Source organism: Erpetoichthys calabaricus, chromosome 1, assembly GCF_900747795.2.
Source record: "Erpetoichthys calabaricus chromosome 1, fErpCal1.3, whole genome shotgun sequence".
NCBI lineage: Eukaryota > Metazoa > Chordata > Cladistia > Polypteriformes > Polypteridae > Erpetoichthys > Erpetoichthys calabaricus.
Genome location: NC_041394.2, coordinates 288193239 through 288212723, shown reverse-complemented (window position 1 = coordinate 288212723; position 19485 = coordinate 288193239). Strand labels below are relative to the sequence as shown.

General features: G+C 36.5%; 1 protein-coding gene across 1 annotated transcript in view; it reads left to right on the top strand.

Annotated features, from left to right (window-relative positions):
- The window catches only part of LOC114646736 (uncharacterized), a 118689-nt gene that overhangs the window by 55911 nt on the left and 43293 nt on the right, over positions 1-19485 (top strand). Inside the window, exon 2 of the mRNA XM_028795061.2 lies at positions 1525-1648. Coding sequence (XP_028650894.1) covers positions 1525-1648 — 124 coding nt within the window. The remainder of the gene's footprint in view (positions 1-1524; positions 1649-19485) is intronic.

Here is a 19485-nt window from a genome sequence, read left to right as displayed (position 1 = left end):
TAAAACTGTAATAAGCAGTTATGAGAGGAATTAAAAAAGTTTTGAGTTCCCATTTTCCAAAAAAGTTATAACTAATTGTCCAAAGCTCCCTAAGTGAACCAACAGAAAATGGCACATCTCCCTGCCAACAGAAAAGATGTAAAATGTGTGCTCACATTTATAATACAGACCATAGTACTAGGGTGTTATACCATGTTAGCCATTATGAATGTAGAGAAAAGTCAAGAAAAATGACACTTTTTATTGGCTAACTAAAAAGATTACAATATGCAAGCTTTCGAGGCAACTCAGGCCCCTTCTTCAGGCAAGATGTAATCGATTACATCTTGCCTGAAGAAGGGGCCTGAGTTGCCTCGAAAGATTGCATATCGTAATCTTGCTAATACAGACCGTGTAATTATACCACACTGCCAACTAGAATATCGCAAAAGGATCATTTTCCTGCAGATCATCCAATGTGGTCTACCTAATTCTCTGTATGAAATGTCCTGACACTGCACTATGTGGGAGAAACTGGACAAACACTCCACCAGAGAATGAATTTACACAGGTTGTACATCAAGCATGGCAGCACAGATGTTCCTGTAGCAGCCCACTTCAACAGCCGTGGACCTTGTGAGAGGGACTTTAAAGTCACAGTGCTTATGGGCAACTTCAAAACACAGCAAGAGAGAAAAGAATGGGAAGTTAAACTCATGTTAAAATTTAACACATTACAACATGGTTTGAATAGAGACAAGAGTTGTATGGCAGGATATGATGACTGTTTGCATCTCTCGGTCTGACACACACAACCTGTCTACAGACTCACATTGTATTGAAAAACTCATCAGAAAATTCAAAAGACTTTGTTGGACAGTTATCTTATCAAAAGATCTTGACTATACATTGTTCTCCTCTCTTGCTAAATGAATCCTAGCCAGAAGAGGTCTATTCATTTTTTACATTTGATATGTCTCACTTAAAGGTTTTCCAATGTTATATCTGCCCTAGTGTCTATATAAACACAGGGAACTCCAGTTTCCGTATTACATCTTGCCTGAAGAAGGGGCCTGAGTTGCCTTGAAAGCTTGCATGTTGTAATCTTTTTAGTTAGCCAATTAAAGGTGTCACTTTGCTTGACTTCTCACAAAAAAGGTATTGTAAAGACTGAGTTACTCCTATTGGCTCCAGTAGACCCCCGTGACCCTGTAGTTAGGATATAGCGGGTTAGATAATGGATGGATGGATGGAGTTACTCCTGGATTAACCTTGTTATGAGGATACACAAACAAAAGCTGTTGAGGTTATTATAGTGAATGTTAATCTCAGCATTGTACCCTCAAAGGCTGATGTTCTGAATTCTGAGATTTTCCTTATAAGAAAGACAGAAGTTTTAAGGTAACATAGTTCTACCAGTGAGTGGAGCCCTCTTAAACATTGATCAGCACATGCAATTAAGAAATTCACTGCACACAGTACATTATAATAATGACCCTATAAAGTTATAAAAATATATTAACATTTTTGTTATTTGTTTTCCAGACTGGGAATCATGCAGAGGACTTTTTACGCATTGCACACATGAGCTGTATTGTACCTGAGCCAAGATGGCCTATGATTCCTCTCAGAATAAAATATCCAGAGTTGACGCAAAAGTCAAAGCATGGTAAGAGCAATTATTAACTAATATTAACATTACTTTGTGTTGTGCTGAATTCATTGCTGACTGGAAACTGGCCCCGTTTGAGTGGATCAGGCTTAACTCCCACCTTGCATCTGATGCTACCTGTATAGCTTTCTACTCTACAACCACATAAGGTAAACGTAGATGCAGGAAATAGATCAATTCTTCCTTTTTAAAAATATTCCAAGTATAAAATTATTACCAAGTACCCTTTGACATCCAGGTAACAATTGCTGATTTTCAGTTTCATATAAATTTATGAGGATTTTGAATATATATTTTGAATATATTATTGCAGCTGGAATTTGTAGTACATACTGTATAAATAGTACCAGAGTGTACTTTTGTGTAATAAACAGAGGGCCATTTATCTTCCAGATTTTTTTTTTACTGTCTTCAGTATGGTTGCCTGAAGCTGACATAGGTTTATAAATCAATACAAAATATATTGAGACAAGAATTTAAAATGGAGGCTTACTCAGTTTTAACCATTAGAATTGTATGCTTCTTTCACTGGTGACTAACATTACCTAACATTCTTAAACCCACAGGGGTGCCAGCCCATAACAGAGTCCTCTTAGACACCACACTCAGAATCATATCTGGCCAATTTAAAACTTTACATTATGGTGCCCTGAAATGGGGGGACCATGTATAGAAAGTGTTGTTATTTCTACGTGGTGTAACTGAAATGTATGCAAATACCTAATATTAAGTCTGCAATGTGCACTTCAATAACTTCTTAATTGTTTGGCTTATAATTTTAAACTGCGGAGGGGATGGTAAATTAATGAAAATTGTGTCTTTGTCCCAAACACAGTGCCGGATTAACCAATAGGCACATGTAGCATATGCTACAGGCCCCACAATTTCGGGGGCCCCCAAATGGTGGACCCAATATTTAATGAAGAAGTGTAGCATTGAAAAACTGGTCTTTAAAAATATTATCTTTACATTTTTAAACTGTAAATTTCTTACACAACAAAACTTTAGGGGCCCAACACATAAAATTCACATAAATATTATAAGATTCTTATTATAAATCCAGAGTAAAATAATTATTTAGTCCGGTTTGAACTGTTCAGAATCTAAACTTCAGATGATGCAGACCAAAAGGGCCCCCAAATTTGAAATGTGCTACGGGCCCCCAAAGCTCTTAATCCGCCCTGCCCAAACATTATACAGGGCTCTGTACAACCTAAATGTAAACAAAACATAAGAGTTGATACTGTGACACTGGATCCTTGAGTCAGCACCAATAATCACAGCACCAATTGGCGACTAATCTTACATTATATATATTGTTGTGTTTGCATTTGTTTTATATACAATTACAAATCTAAGGAAACTGTCAAGAATCCTCTGCAGGGGTCAAGAGATTCAGAAACTGTTTCTGTGGTTTATTTTTTATTGCAACTTAATTTCACAAAGATTACGCCTTATGTTCTTTGTTTATGTGATGCATTTGAAGACATCATGTGACAATGACCTTTGGACTGATGTCATTATGGAAGTGATGATATATAAATGCGTCAGTTTACTTTATGTACTATCCCTTGGTCAATACAATTATTGGCAAAGTCCTTTTTAGCATTGTTTCTGATTTCAAGTAGGCTATAGTGCTAAGATTATGCGTCTGTTTCAAACTTCTTTTTGCGCTTGATGTCTGCCCCTTTTTGTTTTGGTTTTTGACTATTTCTGATTTCAAGGTTTTGATCCCTAGCTTTCCTAACTATTTCTCGTTTTTAGTTAAGCATCTCTTAGTCCATTACTACCACACAATAATCCTCAGACACACTGTGTGTTCCTACAGCTGTCACCAGCAAGGAATTGCTCAGGATGATGCACCCAGTCTCTTTTGTATTGTTATGAACTAGGAGTTCCAAAAGCACTTAAGTCCCATAAATACTTCCAATAATGCTCAATAGAGGGGGGATATACTGCTAGACCCCAGCTAGATAAATGGGAAAACTGAAAATCTTTATAAAAATAAAAAGATTTATTCCTCACAAAAAGTCTTCCAATCAGTAAGAAGCTCAGTGGTGAAAAAAAGCAAAATTGTATTTGCCTAAAACAATATGGCAATCCAAAGTAAAGGTCCCAATACAGATATCAAAGAGTGGTCAAAAAAGGGTCAAAATCCAATGGGTCACAAAAAGCACAAGTAACAGCAAAATCACAGTAACACTCACCAACTCCCTAGCGCAGGGATCTCCAACACGTCGCTCGCGAGCTACCGGTAGCTCGCACCCCTTTCCAAGTAGCTCGCCAAAGGGTTAATGATTCCTACATAAATTTGAAAACTTTGTTAGTCAAATTAAGGGTGGGCAATCTTTCCAAAAAATCATATCATGATTCTTTTAACACAAAATCACGATCCACAATCTGAATTGCAATCTCTTTTCAATGTGGCATACACTTAAGAGAATATCCGGACTCAAACTCATCAAGACCTAAGTAACACTTTATTTTAAATATCAGACAAAGTTGAATTCAATTGCTCTCTCGTTCGCTAGCTAAGCGGAGTTAAGGAACACGCCCCGAAGCTGGCGAGTGAGTGAGGGAAGGACTCTTCCCTCGGCCCGCTGCGTGTTTCTCGGATTCGCACAAATAAATCGGTACCACAAGCGAACTATGATACATAGCAAAATGAGAGAAGTCACAAAATCAACCGGAATGTTCAAGCAAATTATAGAAAAAAAACGATCTAAATCCATTAAGTAGTTCTCTCGTGAAAAGCGGACAGACATACAGAGGGACAGACATTGGATTTTATATATTATATATTAGTAAACCTTCAAAATAATGTACAGTTAAAGTCTCAACAGCATTCTCAGCATTTCTGGAGCTTAGTAGAGCCAGATAACTATAAGAATCTTCACCAAGCAGCTCTGGAAATGTTTGCTTTGTTTGGGTCTACAAACCTCTGTGAGTCTGCCTTTTCTGACAAGAATGTCATGAAATCAAAGTTCAAAATAAGACTGACAGAGACTGTGACTGGCACTGAGCTAGCAGTGCTATGTGTATTTCAATGTCTTTCAATACAAACAGAGCAACCATTGCTGAATGTGGCTCATAGCACATAATGCCATCTGTGTTGAGTTACTGTTACCAGAGTCTGTCCTGGCATAAGGCGGCAACCAAACCAGAATGGGGTACGAGTCCACTCTAGGTAAAATGCTTATTTATACACATGCACACTCACTTATACAGGGTCTGTTTAGAGTTACCAATCACCCAGAGACATCCAGTGTAGGCATATACAAGGAGAACTATAAAAGAATGAGAAAAATATGAGGAGAACATGCAAACTTCAAGGAAAAAGAGACTGTTTGAATCCCAGGGCATGTGCCTACAGAGGCAGTGACCACTGCTTTATCATCTCATCCAGTAGTTGTAAACACAACAAAATGTTTGTGGATGACTTGAATACCAACAAGACTGATGGTTGGGGAGACTGAATCTGTATTCCTTGAGTAGTAGTCAACATTAAACCTTGATTTAACACTTATCTGGTTTGATTGTACAACAGGTAGCAATGATGCTTTAGGTCATTTCAACCCTGACTGAGGTTCTTTTGTGTGGACTAGGCATATTTTCCTTTTGTTTACATGGGTTTGTAACTGTAGACTTCTGCCTAGTGGCATAACAAGTGGTGTGGCATAACGGCCTAGGCTTTGGACATCAATTCCAAAGGTTGTGACCATGAGCAGATCACTACACCTGCCTATGCAACACTTGGTAAAACAAAATAAATGGAGCCAACTGTGTCTCAAATGTTGTAAGTTGCCTTAGATACAGCCCTGATAAGTGATAGCATACATGACTGCTCCCTGCTTGGATAGGCTTTATGTCCCCATGACTGTACACAAGAAAACGTGGGTTCAGAAAATAGATTAATTTGACTATCCACTTATACACCAGTATTGTTTAATAATGAGGTGCTCTGGAATAATGAAGGCCTACATAATGCATTACTATTCAAAGAATCCTTTATTCCTTTAATCAATTAGTTGTGCAAATAAGGGATGGGTGGAAGAAAAGCAGAGCACAAGAGGTAATTAATTTTTCAGTTTATTGGTTGTCAATAACAGTAAGGCTCCAGCTGTCTCTATTGCTTTTTATCTTATATATATATATATATATATATATATATGTATGAAAGCAGCATGATTTTATAAAGCAAGATTAAAGGATTAAAAAGAAAACCTTTTATCAGCAAATTTGTAAGACACCTGCAAATGTCTCTGTATAACCTTAAACACTGTATGAGTGGCTGTGAGGGTCTGTAAAGATTTTATTTATAAACATCTGTTAACCTGCAGATGGAAGAATCGCCTGATAACTAAAGAGTTGCCAATATGACTCCAGCCCAGAAGAAAAGAGACAAAATTAATCCCAGTAATTACAGACCTTGCTTATCGAGTGAAAGATTATGGAAACAATTATTTGAAAAAAAAAACCAGAAGACTAATTGTATGAAAATAATATAATAAATAATAGGCAACATGGACTTATGAGAGCAAAAGCCTCCCAAACCAATATGTCAGACTTTTTTGAACATGGATTAGTAGACTAAAGTGAATAATGTGTCATAAATTATTTACTTAGACTTTTAAAAGATCTCACACGTCAAACATTAATTTTAAACTACAAGCAGAGGGCATCAGAAGTAAATTGCAAAACTGACATTTGAGGTTAATAGTCTGGTGACAAAGGGTTCAGATAAATAGTGTATTATCCACATGGGTGAGGACATCAGTGGAGTCTATCCCTTAGGTGTCTGTCCTGGGGGATCTTACTTCTTTCTAATTTATACAGTAGATCCCTGTTTAGTTATTAAACCTATGAAGTTTGTGTATGACACTAAAATTGGATGGATGGAAGATACTGTAGAGGCAACACAAGCACAATTTAAATTTAAAAAGACCTGGCAACACAATTTAAAAAGACCTGGCAACCTTCGAAACTGGGTGAATATGTGGGAACTGCAGCTTAATGTAAACAAGTGCAAAGAACTACGTACTGGCAGAAAGAAAAAGATGAGTGTCACTGACCTACAGAAGCAACCTCTATAAAAATAGATAGATAGATAGATAGATAGATAGATAGATAGATAGATAGATAGATAGATAGATAGATAGATAGATAGATAGATAGATAGATAGATAGATAGATAGATAGATAGATAGATAGATAGATAGATAGATAGATAGATAGATAGATAGATAGATAGATAGATAGATACTTTATTAATCCCAAGGGGAAATTCACATACCCCAGCAGCAGCATACTGATAAAGGACATTGACAGCAGTTTGTTGCTGAGGCTGCTCCTCTGTCTGGAGATGATACTGTTTAGTGGATGCAGTGGATTCTCCATTATTGACAGGAGCCTGCTCAGTGCCCAATATTATAAATATTATGAAATGACATTGGCAAAACATTCTCATCATCTAGGAAATTCACAGGCACATTTAAAATACACATAACATTTTAATACTAAGCCCAGACTGAGTAATGCACTACTGAGACTGCAGTTCTCATCATCATTCTACAAAAAAGAAACACAGCAATAGAAGACATGAAAATGATATCCACCATATGCATCCCAGGACTACAGGGCTTGTTCTGTTCTGAGAATGTCAAGGAATTGTATCTCTTCAGTCTACAAGAGTGAACAGTCAAGCGAGGACATGATCCGGTTCTTCAGAATTCTCAGAGGTATTAATAAAGTGGATCAGCAGAATTTTATGATTTAAATTGTGAATAATGTACACACTAATGAAAATTACAGTATGTGGTGGTGTATGTGAAGCTGAAGCCCAGAAGCACTTCTTTACATAAACTGGTGTGAAGCTGACTCATGTAAGCACAAACCTCAGCAAACTTTAAAAGGTATCTAGATGATATACTCTATGGAAACAACTGAGTTGTCAGCTCCCTAAAACTTCTTCATGGACTGAGTGTTTTTTAGTTAGACTTCTAATATTCTTATGTCCCTTTTTTCTGTTCCTTACTTTCTTGGTTATTATTATTGGGTAGCACAGAGACTTTCATTAATAATTTGTGACACTTTCCAGTACTGCAAATTTTTCTAAAAAGCAAGAGTATACCCCTTGGATGTTAATTTATTTTCATGACTATTATCTGGGTTCCATGACTAGATACCAGTAAAGGTAACATAGAACATCAGCAACTGTGCTCATTAGACTCACCAAAAAAACACTGTGTAAGTCAGTATTCAACTGCTGGTTCATTTACCATAGGCACTTTTCAGTTCTTCTTCTTGTTGGAGGACAACACAGTATTGTCTTAATTTAATGTTCCTGCATGGATATTTTGAGAGAAAATATTTCAAGGTTTTATTTGTTGCAAGTGGTTACATGAATTTCAATTTTATCTTCCAAACTTTAATCTTCCAAGAACCATCTCTGTCACCCATCTGCAATACTTTGTACCTGTGAGCTTTTTCTTTCTGCATCAAACTATTAAAGAAGGTTATATGTTTTCTTATCCCCAACAAACATGATGAGAGTTACTGCAAGTCCAGTTGGTAAAAAGAGATACATTATATGGTACTTGATTTATCAGTTAAAAATGTGAGTAGTGCTTCTGCTTTACAGCTCCACCAAGCTGAGTTCAAGTCAAATCCCAGTGGCAGTCTGTGTGATGTGTGCACTACGTGTTTGCATGAGTTTTTCTCTGGGTAGTTCAATTTTCCTCCTAAATCCCCAAACATATGTTTGGTTAAATGGCCATTGTACATTAGCCATTGTGAATGTGAGTGTGGGTGCTGCAATGGACTAACCGGAGCTGATTCCTGTCTTGTGCACAGTCCTGCCAGCTTACACTCAGCTCCCCTTCCAACTCTGAAGTGGATTAAATGGATACGGGATTGTTATGGGATGCCATCCTTTCCACATGTTGACCACTGCATTAATGTTACTGAACCAAAACTATTGCCATGCAGTACAACACACATTTATTTTTCAAGGGCAAACAATAATCTCACAGTCTTGGTGAAGACATCATTTTTTTCTATACTGAGCTCTAAAGAAAAATAATCTTTTAGCATAATTCTTATTTACTGTCTACTTTACAATGTATCCTTGACTGCTATGAAAAATGTTTTGTGATAGTACAATGCATGACAAGCACTATGTAAAATATATAATAATTGATAAAAAAGAAGGATAATTATAAATTACTTTTTTTTTTCAATTTTTCACATTGGCATTTCGGTCGAGCCAGAACCTGCTCACTCTTTTCTAACTCCAATTGTCCTACTTTAATATTTCTGTGTAACACAGTTCTTCATAGATCAAATCACATCAGGTTCAAAATATATTTTTTTAATCTGTTTACAAAAGTGAACATAATTTCTTTGGCTTGCCTATTACTTGCTTTTATATTTATGTTCAGAAATATATTGTTTCTAAGCTTTGGGCTTGTCCTTGCTGTTCACTGTAGATCAGTTAATTCTCACTCTTGCCCTCATTCATAATGTTATAGGCCTGGGGTATGCAACCATCCTCAGCTTCTGAAGTGAATCCAGGCATTTAGAATTGCCGTTACATGTAATAGTATTAGTAGCAGTAGTAGTGACAGTACTGTTACATGTACAGAGAACAGTGAAACTCCTACTTGTATGTCAGACATGTAACACATTACCGCTCTCTTTTGTCATGATAGTAAATATGAATCACACATTGGCTTATGTCAAGTTAAGCACAGAAAATATCATGATAGCCTTGCATGAGATGTGCTGATTTCAGTGTAAACGAATCAATAATTGGTTTATTGATTAATATTGAACTTGAATATTTTTACAAACAAATGCATAGTGTTCTGTATTAACATTGGTTTGTATGTGCTTTATGTTATTATTGCTGTTTTTGAATGAGTATTTTTCATATTTTATGTGTTTATTGTGATGCTTGTAGTTATGTATCTTTCATTTAAATGTCCTGATATTCCATGTGCTTTGTGGCTGAAGCCCCAGGAGGTGGGGCCAACCTGATATCACAACTCCGTACCCCTCCCTCTAGTGGTTTTAGCAAGAGCAGAGAAGCCTCGGGAGTAGGAGATCATTCAGTTTGTGAAGGAGTTTTATTAGCATTGTTATTTTCTTTGGAGTTTCTGTTTTCTTAATTTATTTTGCTTTGTCCTGGGTTCTGTCTTCTGGATTGTAGATTTGCACTTGTTTGCTGAAGGATTGTCTTTTAGGCAACTCTTTTTTGCCTGTTTTTCCTTTTTGGTCTTTTTTTAATTAATAAGTCATCTATTATTAAAAATTCTTTGCTTGTCCTTTTTTACACACGCCAAGGGTTTGTGGTCACCCCCCTGTTCTTGTGGGGCATTTGTTATATTTTTGGAAACTTTTCTAATTATTTTGCCAGCATCTCTTATTTGAGGACTGTTTGGCTGGAAGCTTGCTTTTAGTAGTTTTGAGGTTAGCTGGATTTGGGTTGAGTCTCATTAGGTAAACTGCTTAGGTTAAGGCCCTGCCTTTATGGTCCTTTTAGGAAACCTCACACTCATTTTGCTATGTTTGGGATTCCTAAACACAACATGGTGTCCACTGTGACATGAGTCTCTAAAAGTACAATTTAGCATTAAAATATTATTGGATTGCTAAAAAGGGGAAATGAAATTTGTCTGTTTCTATCTGTAAGAAAACTGGCAACACTTTAGGAATAGGACTACTTATAGTCCCTTTATTAGTTATTTGAATTTAATCATGTGAATGTTAATTTGTTAATAATGTGCAGCACTAACAAAGTACTTGTTCATCTGTTTCTGCAATGTAGCTTAATATACACTGTACTGTAGGCACATGCTAGTAAAATACAGTAACTTGTCAATACTAGGGCTTTAACTGTGCCAGTATGGAGTTTGTACACGAGACAGTACCTTTATTGTCATGTGTGTATAAGAGTATAATAGAAACATTAGGTGGAAAAAAGGCAATAAATACAACATGATAGACTGAATTCTATATACACAATACAGCCTACACAAAATTTACTAAACCATCTTAAAAAAATAAAAACCTACAGAAAAAAGGTTTGTTTTTAAACATATAAGAAAATGGAGACAGTTACACACAGACACAGAAGCAAGATAGGAGGACAACATTAACTTGGCTACCTAGCTAAACACAATTTTCACAGCTAGACACACTCCACAGTTTAAATAAGTCAAAGCCCAATTACCACCAGGACAGCTGACTTAAAAAAGAAATCATATTTCTTTTAACAACAACCCAAAAAAAAACAAAACAAAACAAAGCCAGACAAACCAACCCTGACTCTCCATACCTTGCTCTATTAAACACAAACCCTTCTCATCTCTTCCTACCCCCAAACCCACCCACAAATCCAGGTAGGCAGGGTAATGGGCAGGCCTCAAAAAAGGCAACTGTTTAAAGAAAAGAGGAGGCCATGACAATATAATGACAATATGACAATATAATATTGGACATATACAGATATATACCAAGAAAAAAATGCAGTTGCCAGTATGAGTAACCTTATGGCCTCTGTCCCTTAATTTAGTGAAACAGTTTCTGAATCTTACCACAATTAAAGAGGGTGAAAGGTGACTGTGCAAGATGGGTTAGGTTTTTATTAATACCTCTCACCCTTTTAAGGCAGTTTGTTTTTTTCTAGGTTTGCTTATTTCCATGTTAGTTTAATTACTCAGACTCAGACTGTCCCGGTGTGAGTAACAGCCTTGCATCCCATCTAAAGCTGATCCTTACTTTATAAACAGTTCTGCTAAGATAGACCCCAGTTCATGTATTGCACAAAGAAGGATTAGGAAAAGTGTAAAAGAAGGAATGGATAAAGAATTCTGCATTTACATAAACTAATTGACATATGCTGTTATCTATAGATTGTTCCTCCAGCTTTTTGAGAACACAAATAAAGTATGGCAGCTTTTGAATCAAAATATTATTACTATCTCGTATATAAACGTCTATGCATGGAATTGTGTATCTGTCTGTCCGGCCCGGAAGTGCGAGGGTACAACATGAAGCTCAAAGAAAGCCACTCTGTCGCCAAAGTGAAACTGCTGAGAAAAGAGAAACTCGCTTAGCCGCTAATACACAAGTAAGGCGAGCACATCGGCAAAATGAAACTGCCGAGGAAAGAAAACCTTGCTTAGCTGCTAATGCACAACTGATGTGATTGATTGATTGAAGTGCCAGAATCCATGGTTTCTAGGAGACCAGGCGTTTTACAGCACGGGCTTATCCACAGCTAGTTATTATACTGTATAACTTAAATAAATAATCATTTTTACTTAAAAAACTAAGTTAAAACTAATTTGAGTACTTGGGTAAAGAATTCTTTTAGACTTCAGGGACGATTTGAACAAAACCGGTGGTGAAGAATTAGAGGCCATTAAAGTTAGCAAATTTGACATTCTACATAATCTGAAGGTATAGAAATGATTAGTGATAAAAAATAGTACAATACATGAGAGGCAATTTAAGAGATGCATGATAAAATCCAAATTAATATGACACATGATGAGTGATTCTTAACCATACTTTTGGATGATATGATATTTTTTCAACTGAGGCATAATGAATGAGTCTTAAGACTAAAGAAGATTTGAGAAAGAAATGAGATGATGGCTTGCACTTGACAAGTGGTAATGAAACGGACGGAGGCATACTACCTAATTTTCAAGGACTACACACACATCATAAGTCTCAAATATTTCATGTTAAAATTATTGTTAGCAATATTGTAAATCTGTACATCTATATAATTTGAAAAATCTGTGTAGCTTTTTTATTCAATTGCATTAAAGTTATACAATAATAGGTGTCAGTAGGAAGAATGCTGCTGTAGAACTGCCAAATGAAATGGTAACATATGGCACACTTCGTGAAGTTCTGTTCCACTCACTCTTTGAATATGAGGTAAACAGAATAATACACTTTGTACTGGCATCCCATTCGGGGCTCATTTCTAGTTTACACCCAATTCTGACTGTAAAGGTAAAAATTCTCCAGTTCTGTGACCCTGAAGTGGATTCATTGAACTCTGTAATAGATGAACTGATGGATAACACATTCGTTAAATTACTACATTAGAAATTTCTAAAATTCTATAGTATTATACTGTCAGTGTAAAAGTTGTGAGTCAAGCTTTTTCACAAATGAATTCCAAACGTTTTGTAAAAGCAGCCCCCAAATGTATCTTATATTTCAGTTCTTCCTTGCCTCTTCTTTCCTTTTGAATCCTATCACTGTAGACAGTTTAATAGATCTCTGATAATGATCAAGACCACAGTGCACCTTTCTTTCACAGTGAAATTGATCCTGTCCTCTAGTTGTCACATTTCAAATATACAAGGCTCCCAAGTGGGAGGACTAATTTGCTTTGATATACTGGGGAATCAGCAGAAAGCAACACAGGCTAAAGCTCACAGAATTTATGAAGAGATATATAAGCAAACAACAGCTTATGGTACTTGAGAGCTTGGCTGCATCTAATAGCATCTGGGTACTGCCACAAATTAAACAAAATCCTGATATGCCCAGCTTTATAATATTGAGCAGCAAATAAACTCATTATTCATGGTGTCAGCTTCAAGCATACTGAAAAAATAACAGAAGGATGTTTGTGGAGTGCATTCTTTGTTTGACCATTTTAACAGGTTCATGGAGCACTCCCCAATGCAGTCTTTCATGACTTTCATGAGGTGATATGTCTGAGGAGATTTTTCACTATAGATGAAATTCTGTGTTGGAGCAAAAGGTATTTGATATATATACAGTATATATATATATATATATATATATATATATATATATATATATATATATATATATATATATATAGTGGAAAGCCAGCCCCCGAACACAGACAGACAGACACCAAAATGTCCAAAACACACATGTTTATTCTCCTTTTCTTCACACTATGTACAAAACACCAACACAGTTTCTCTTCTCTCTCTCTCTCTCTCTCTCACCTCTACTCCCTTCCTCGCAAGCTCCATCTCCTTCCTCCCAACTCCGGCTTGTCTACTGGAGGGAGGCATCCCCTTTTATAATAACCCGGAAGGGCTCCAGGTGCTCCGTCCAACAACAGTTCCTGGTTTGGCGGAAGTGTCATGAGCACCTGGAAGCACTCCGGGTGCCCCTGGGGTTTCTTCCAGCAGCACTTCCTGGTGTGGTGCCATCCAGGGTTCCATGCAGTCCAGGGAGGCTGCCCTCTGGCATTCCGAGGGGAAGTGCTGCCCTATTTCCGGTCTGCTGCTTCTTCCGGCGTCCTGGTGGGGCAACGTCCCCGGACATCTGTCACAATACTGTATATATATATATGTGTGTGTGTGTGTGTGGGTGGGTGTGTGTGCATGTGTGTGTGTAAAATATATATGTGTGTAAAATCAAGCTGCAAAGTTAAGAACATAACTAAATGCCTGTACTGTTTGTGGAAAGAAGGACCAACAGAGTACTACTGCAGTTCTTGAATAGTGAATTTACTCCCCAGAAATACAGCGCAATACTTACTTTATCTTCTCTCTTTATACCTACCAGTGTTGGGATCTTGAGCCGCTGATTATATTTTTTCCTAGCTTTTTTCACTTGGCCATGCCTCTTTCTGGCTTCTTTTTTGACGTTTTCTTCCCATACCCTTCAAGGTCTTTCACCTTTTTTTGGTATATGTTGTTTCCCTCATACTTATTATATGTCCATACCACAGTAGTTGTTTTATTTCCATGGTTTTTACGAGTGGTTCCTTCTCCTGTTTTTTATGGATTCTTTTATTTCTTAGCCTGTCTCTTTTAGTTTTACCTATCACTCATCTTAAGTACTTCATTTCAACTTCTGTTATTTTAGATCTTTTCTTATCCAGAATTGCATAACATTCTGCTGCGAATAATATTATTGAAACATACATAGGGTTGCCAAACATCCCTTATATACGGGACATGTCCCATATTTGATAATTTTGGCCCCTGTCCTGAACTGACCTTTTAGGGACACCCAAATGTCCCGTATTTAGTTCATTTACAAATTTCGTAGAAAAAATATGTTTTTACTACCTTCTTACGCTACTTAGTTGTGACTTTATAAGTAATTATACTTTCGTTTCTTGGATTCTCTTGATGAAAATAATCCAGATGTAACGAGGAAACTAGTGTTTGCTGCCTGTTTGCAACTTGTTCAGTTGCTGTGGTTGGCTGAGGACATTGACAGTCTTACCGTTTTGCTCTCCAGCCGCGCTGCTATTCAGTTCTGCATCAGCATTGCAACAAAGTGTGTTGTTACTACTTGCCACGGCCCACTTTTTTATTTAACGGTCTGTATCAAATAATAATAATATTTCCCTGTTGTCTGTATTAAATAAATATTTTCAAAAGATTTCATTTTTACAGAATTTTTTTTAGCTTGTATTAAAAAATTTTCAAATGATTTTACTTTTGTTTTCCTCATAACCAATTAAAATCCTTGCTATACGTTTTTAACATATGTCTCTACTTTTATATAATATATTGGTCTGGGTGTGTAGGGGGCATGTATAAATTTATATATATAATAATATAGAGAGAGATTTTAAGTGTCTCGTATTTCTAATTTTCTAATCTGGTAAACCTAAACATACAATATATGGTTTTATTTAGGTGCATCTTCACCTTTATACTAAATTCTTTCTTTCCTATTAAGGTGTTGTTAATTCGATAATATACTTTGTTTCTGTCGTTCTTTCTTTAATTACAAATACCTCAGACTCTTATACATTGACACATTTGTAGTTGTTTTCCATCCATGTGCTCTTCTATATTATTAATTTCCTTTGTAATGGCTGCTCACTTATTACAATGAGTGTCGTCCACATATTTTAGATCCTGGGTCAACACCTGATTTCATTTATAGTATCCCAAAACTACATTTCTAATTTCTTTCTTGCAATTATTAATTATATAACCCCTATATATCACCAATAGCAAAGGACAAAAACTATCTCCATGTCTGATACTCTTTTCCATATTCCATTGCTCTGATGTTTGCCACACACTGGTATCTGTGCTCATCATAGCCTCATATTCTGCCTCACATCTCCCTTGAAACTGTCTTCTCTCTTTATCAGCTTTTCTTTTCATGAACACTGCAGTCAGTTAGGAAATATACCAGCAGCGAATGAGAGAGGCACACAGGACACATGCGAGAATTTGTAGCTAAAGCAAAGTGGATCCATTTACAGATATGAATTAACATGAATCACTTTAAAAAAAAACGGGTATAAATATGGCGGTGACGTATCATACAGACCATGTTTGGAGCTGGTCAGAAATGAAGAGCGAGCACATTTAACACAAGTGGCAATGCAAATATGTCTCTCAGCCACATACAATATTCAAGTCAGAGAAAAAAAGAAAGAAACTGTGTAGGTCTGTGACAGCAGTCAGGTCAGTCGAGGAAAGGTGGCCAGCCCTGACACTTGTACTGTTTTAAAAAGTGAGCATACCGACAGCAGGGGTGTGCGTGAAGTAAAGCTACCATCTCCTTCATGAGACTGTCACATCTTTTGCATCGTGCTAAAGCACTAAAGTTTTCTGTGACAATTTGACATGTTACCTTCTTTTCACTTTTTCTTGTTGGATCATTACAAGAAGCCTATTTCCATTTTAATTACAGGTCAACATTAGTAGACAGCGAGGACGCATTTTTTTCCAGGTGTAAATGTAATCTGGTTGAATTATATATGGATGCAGCCTATACATGATGTGCATGTTAAAGGAGGTCTTTGAGAAAACTAACATTATGGATTTTAGTTAACATGCTCTGAATATTGATGAAGATGGCTGGTTAAAAAATGTTTGATGAGTATGCTTTAGACATTTAAGTGCAAGAGCTACAACAGCAGAACACTAGACTAGATTCCAGTCCTGATACTTTAGCTAAGAAGGGGAAGATGAAGCTACATTGAGTACATGATCACCAAGACTGGATGACTGAAGACTGGAAAAATATCTCCTGGTCTGACAAATTTCGATGTCCTCTGTGACACAGAATTTGGTTTAAACAGCATGAATCCAAGGATCCATTCTATCTTATGTCAATAGCTGAGGCTGCTGGTGGTGGTATGATGCAGTGTGCAATGTTTTCTTGGCACACATTAGGTCTTTTAATACCTATGTTTTGCAGTACTAACCTGATACAGTAGGTAATTCTGGGTTTGCTTTGTAAATTCCTTGATTGGGATAAGGGCTTTTGGGCCATTTCAAAATAGTGGACCAGTAAGTCTAGATGGTATTGAGACCTGTGTATGTAGACTCAGAGTGGCAACAACAGTGTTTTCTGTTTAGTTTGCTGGTATTTTTCTGTTGTCCCGTTGTTCGTCCATACTTTTCAGCTTTATTTTTAGACCAGTTTGCAGCGATCTCTTTTGACTTTTGACATTTAAAAATCCTTTTCTTTTGATCAATGTCAAAAAAGCCAAATTAAATCCGCTGGGACTCAATGTTTCATAGCAATAAAATTAAAAAAATTCCAAAGGGGTGAATTACCTTTTATAGTCACTGTAATACAAATAGAGATTTTATCAAGTTTGGCTTCATTAATATCAGTCTGATAAAGCAATCTGCTCCATGTTACACCTTATTTATTTGTTTGTGCACAGCTATTAAACTAGCTGCCCCACCTCAAAGCACGGACCACTATCTTGAGTTTATTATGATTAAAGAGATAACAAAAACATTCTCAGTGCTCCACCTCCACCTTTTCCAATCCTTGCTCAAATGCACATCTGAAATACAAAACACTCCCACACATAACAGCAAGTTGTCCCACCAATTTAAAGAAGATGATTAGTGTCTGTGTGAAGTGCCTGCAGTGATGCTGTAAGCTGTGTATATGTTCATATACATTAAGGATGGGTTTACTGATTCAAATTTACATTCTTGGTCATTTTAGCTAAATAGCAACATTTATTTCTATGGCACATTTTCATACACAGGATGTAGCTTAAAGTGCTTTACAGAAGAAAAAATGTAAAAAAAATAAAAATTAATAGCTATACAAAAAGCAATAGACACAAATCAATGTGTACTTACATAACATAGATATGTATTGATATAGATTTTTCTTTTTAAACTGCTGTTTCTTTATGTAATGGTAATTTCTAATGAACGTGGTTTACCAAATGAGTGGTGTTTAAGTAAAAGAATATGCCCACCTTACCAAAATGTAGTGTTTTGGAGGGAGTAAGCTGAAGACCAGACTGCTACATGTATTTGAACACACAGATGTGTAAACAATGAAAAAAAACTATTAAAAGATGGCCTGAAATTAATCGGATTTCGTGTTGAGCTGGATGGATATGCTTGCAAGAAATGTTTGAACAGCTGCAAAAGAAAAAGTTTTATACAGTAGGTTAATATTTACACACAGTGCACGTTCACACATTTTGTCAATTTGAACACAGTAGCTGCACAGCTCTAAATACCTACGGCAGTAAGGTCAACTACACTGGATTGCTACAATCAAAGCATTTATTTTATACTGTATGCTCATCATATGATTTGACTCAGAGGAATTTCTTTAATGTTTAAGAGTTAGTTTGTCATGTGGTGGGTGCGGCAATGCGCTGTATCAACACATGCTCTTAACCTCCTCCTCCTCCTTAAGAGTATCTGAGGGAATTATTTATGTACCATGTGGTTTATGATCAAACAAAACAAAAGATGAATTGATCTTTTTTTCATTAATTTACCATTCACCTCAGTTAAAAACAATTTAAACTGTGTAGTCATGTAAGTCTACATGGAAATTCTTGATAAATGCAACAGTTACAGTCCTGTTTGAAATTTTCACCAAAAATCTCATGCTGTGTCTTCTGGCACTGAACACACAATCCTGTTGCTAACCTATTAAGTGGCACTAGACTAATGATTATGATAATTGATAATTCAGTTTATTTGCATTATACAATTTCTTTGACGACCTCACTGACTTTAGCCTCATCAGATCTTCGTCAGTCTACTCTGTTCCACTGTAACTTTACTGGTGATCCAGCCCTTACTTGTTGCACTCAAACTTTGGAAAGACCACCCTAAAGTTTTAGATCAGACCCATTTCACTCCTTTAAAGGAGCAAGCTCTATACCATCTGCCTAAGAGAACGCACTTAATACCAATATACATTCTCTTATTCTCAGGTCACTCCATCACACCAGGGGCCTCATTTATAAAACTGGTGTATATTCTAGCTGGGAAATATACTATATATGCCAAAAAACAAGATAATGCATATGCCAAAAATAAATCTGATTTATAAAGCCCACCATTATAGTGCCTATCATCTGTGTTCTGGGGGTTGAGGAAAGGTGTAAGGCGCCAGCATCTGCACAGGTAGCCACTATTACTTAGCACATATAATGACATGATTGCTGTTAAAATGCATATTACAGGCCATAAGAAAAACCGAGGGTTCAGCCAGTTACATTACCAACAAGCCAGCCATCACATTGTGATGAGAAAGGTTCGTGGCAATGCATAATTTTAAATAAATACGGAGTGCTCAGGCTTCTGAGGCGTGTATGTGTACAAGGTAAAGTGGTGAAGCAGCTCTGGAAGTTAATGAAGCGATCAGCTGATTGCACATTCACATGCAGATAGGTGCAGTTCAGTGAGTTGTATCATTAATGCTCCAAGTTTGGTAAACGGTGAACTGAGGAGATGTCAGTTTTATGAAGAAAGCACTTGGCTCGTGGTTGTTTTTATAGGTTAGATTACTGCCTGCAATTTTAACCTTGTATTAAGGATATATTTATTGACTTTTAACCTCCA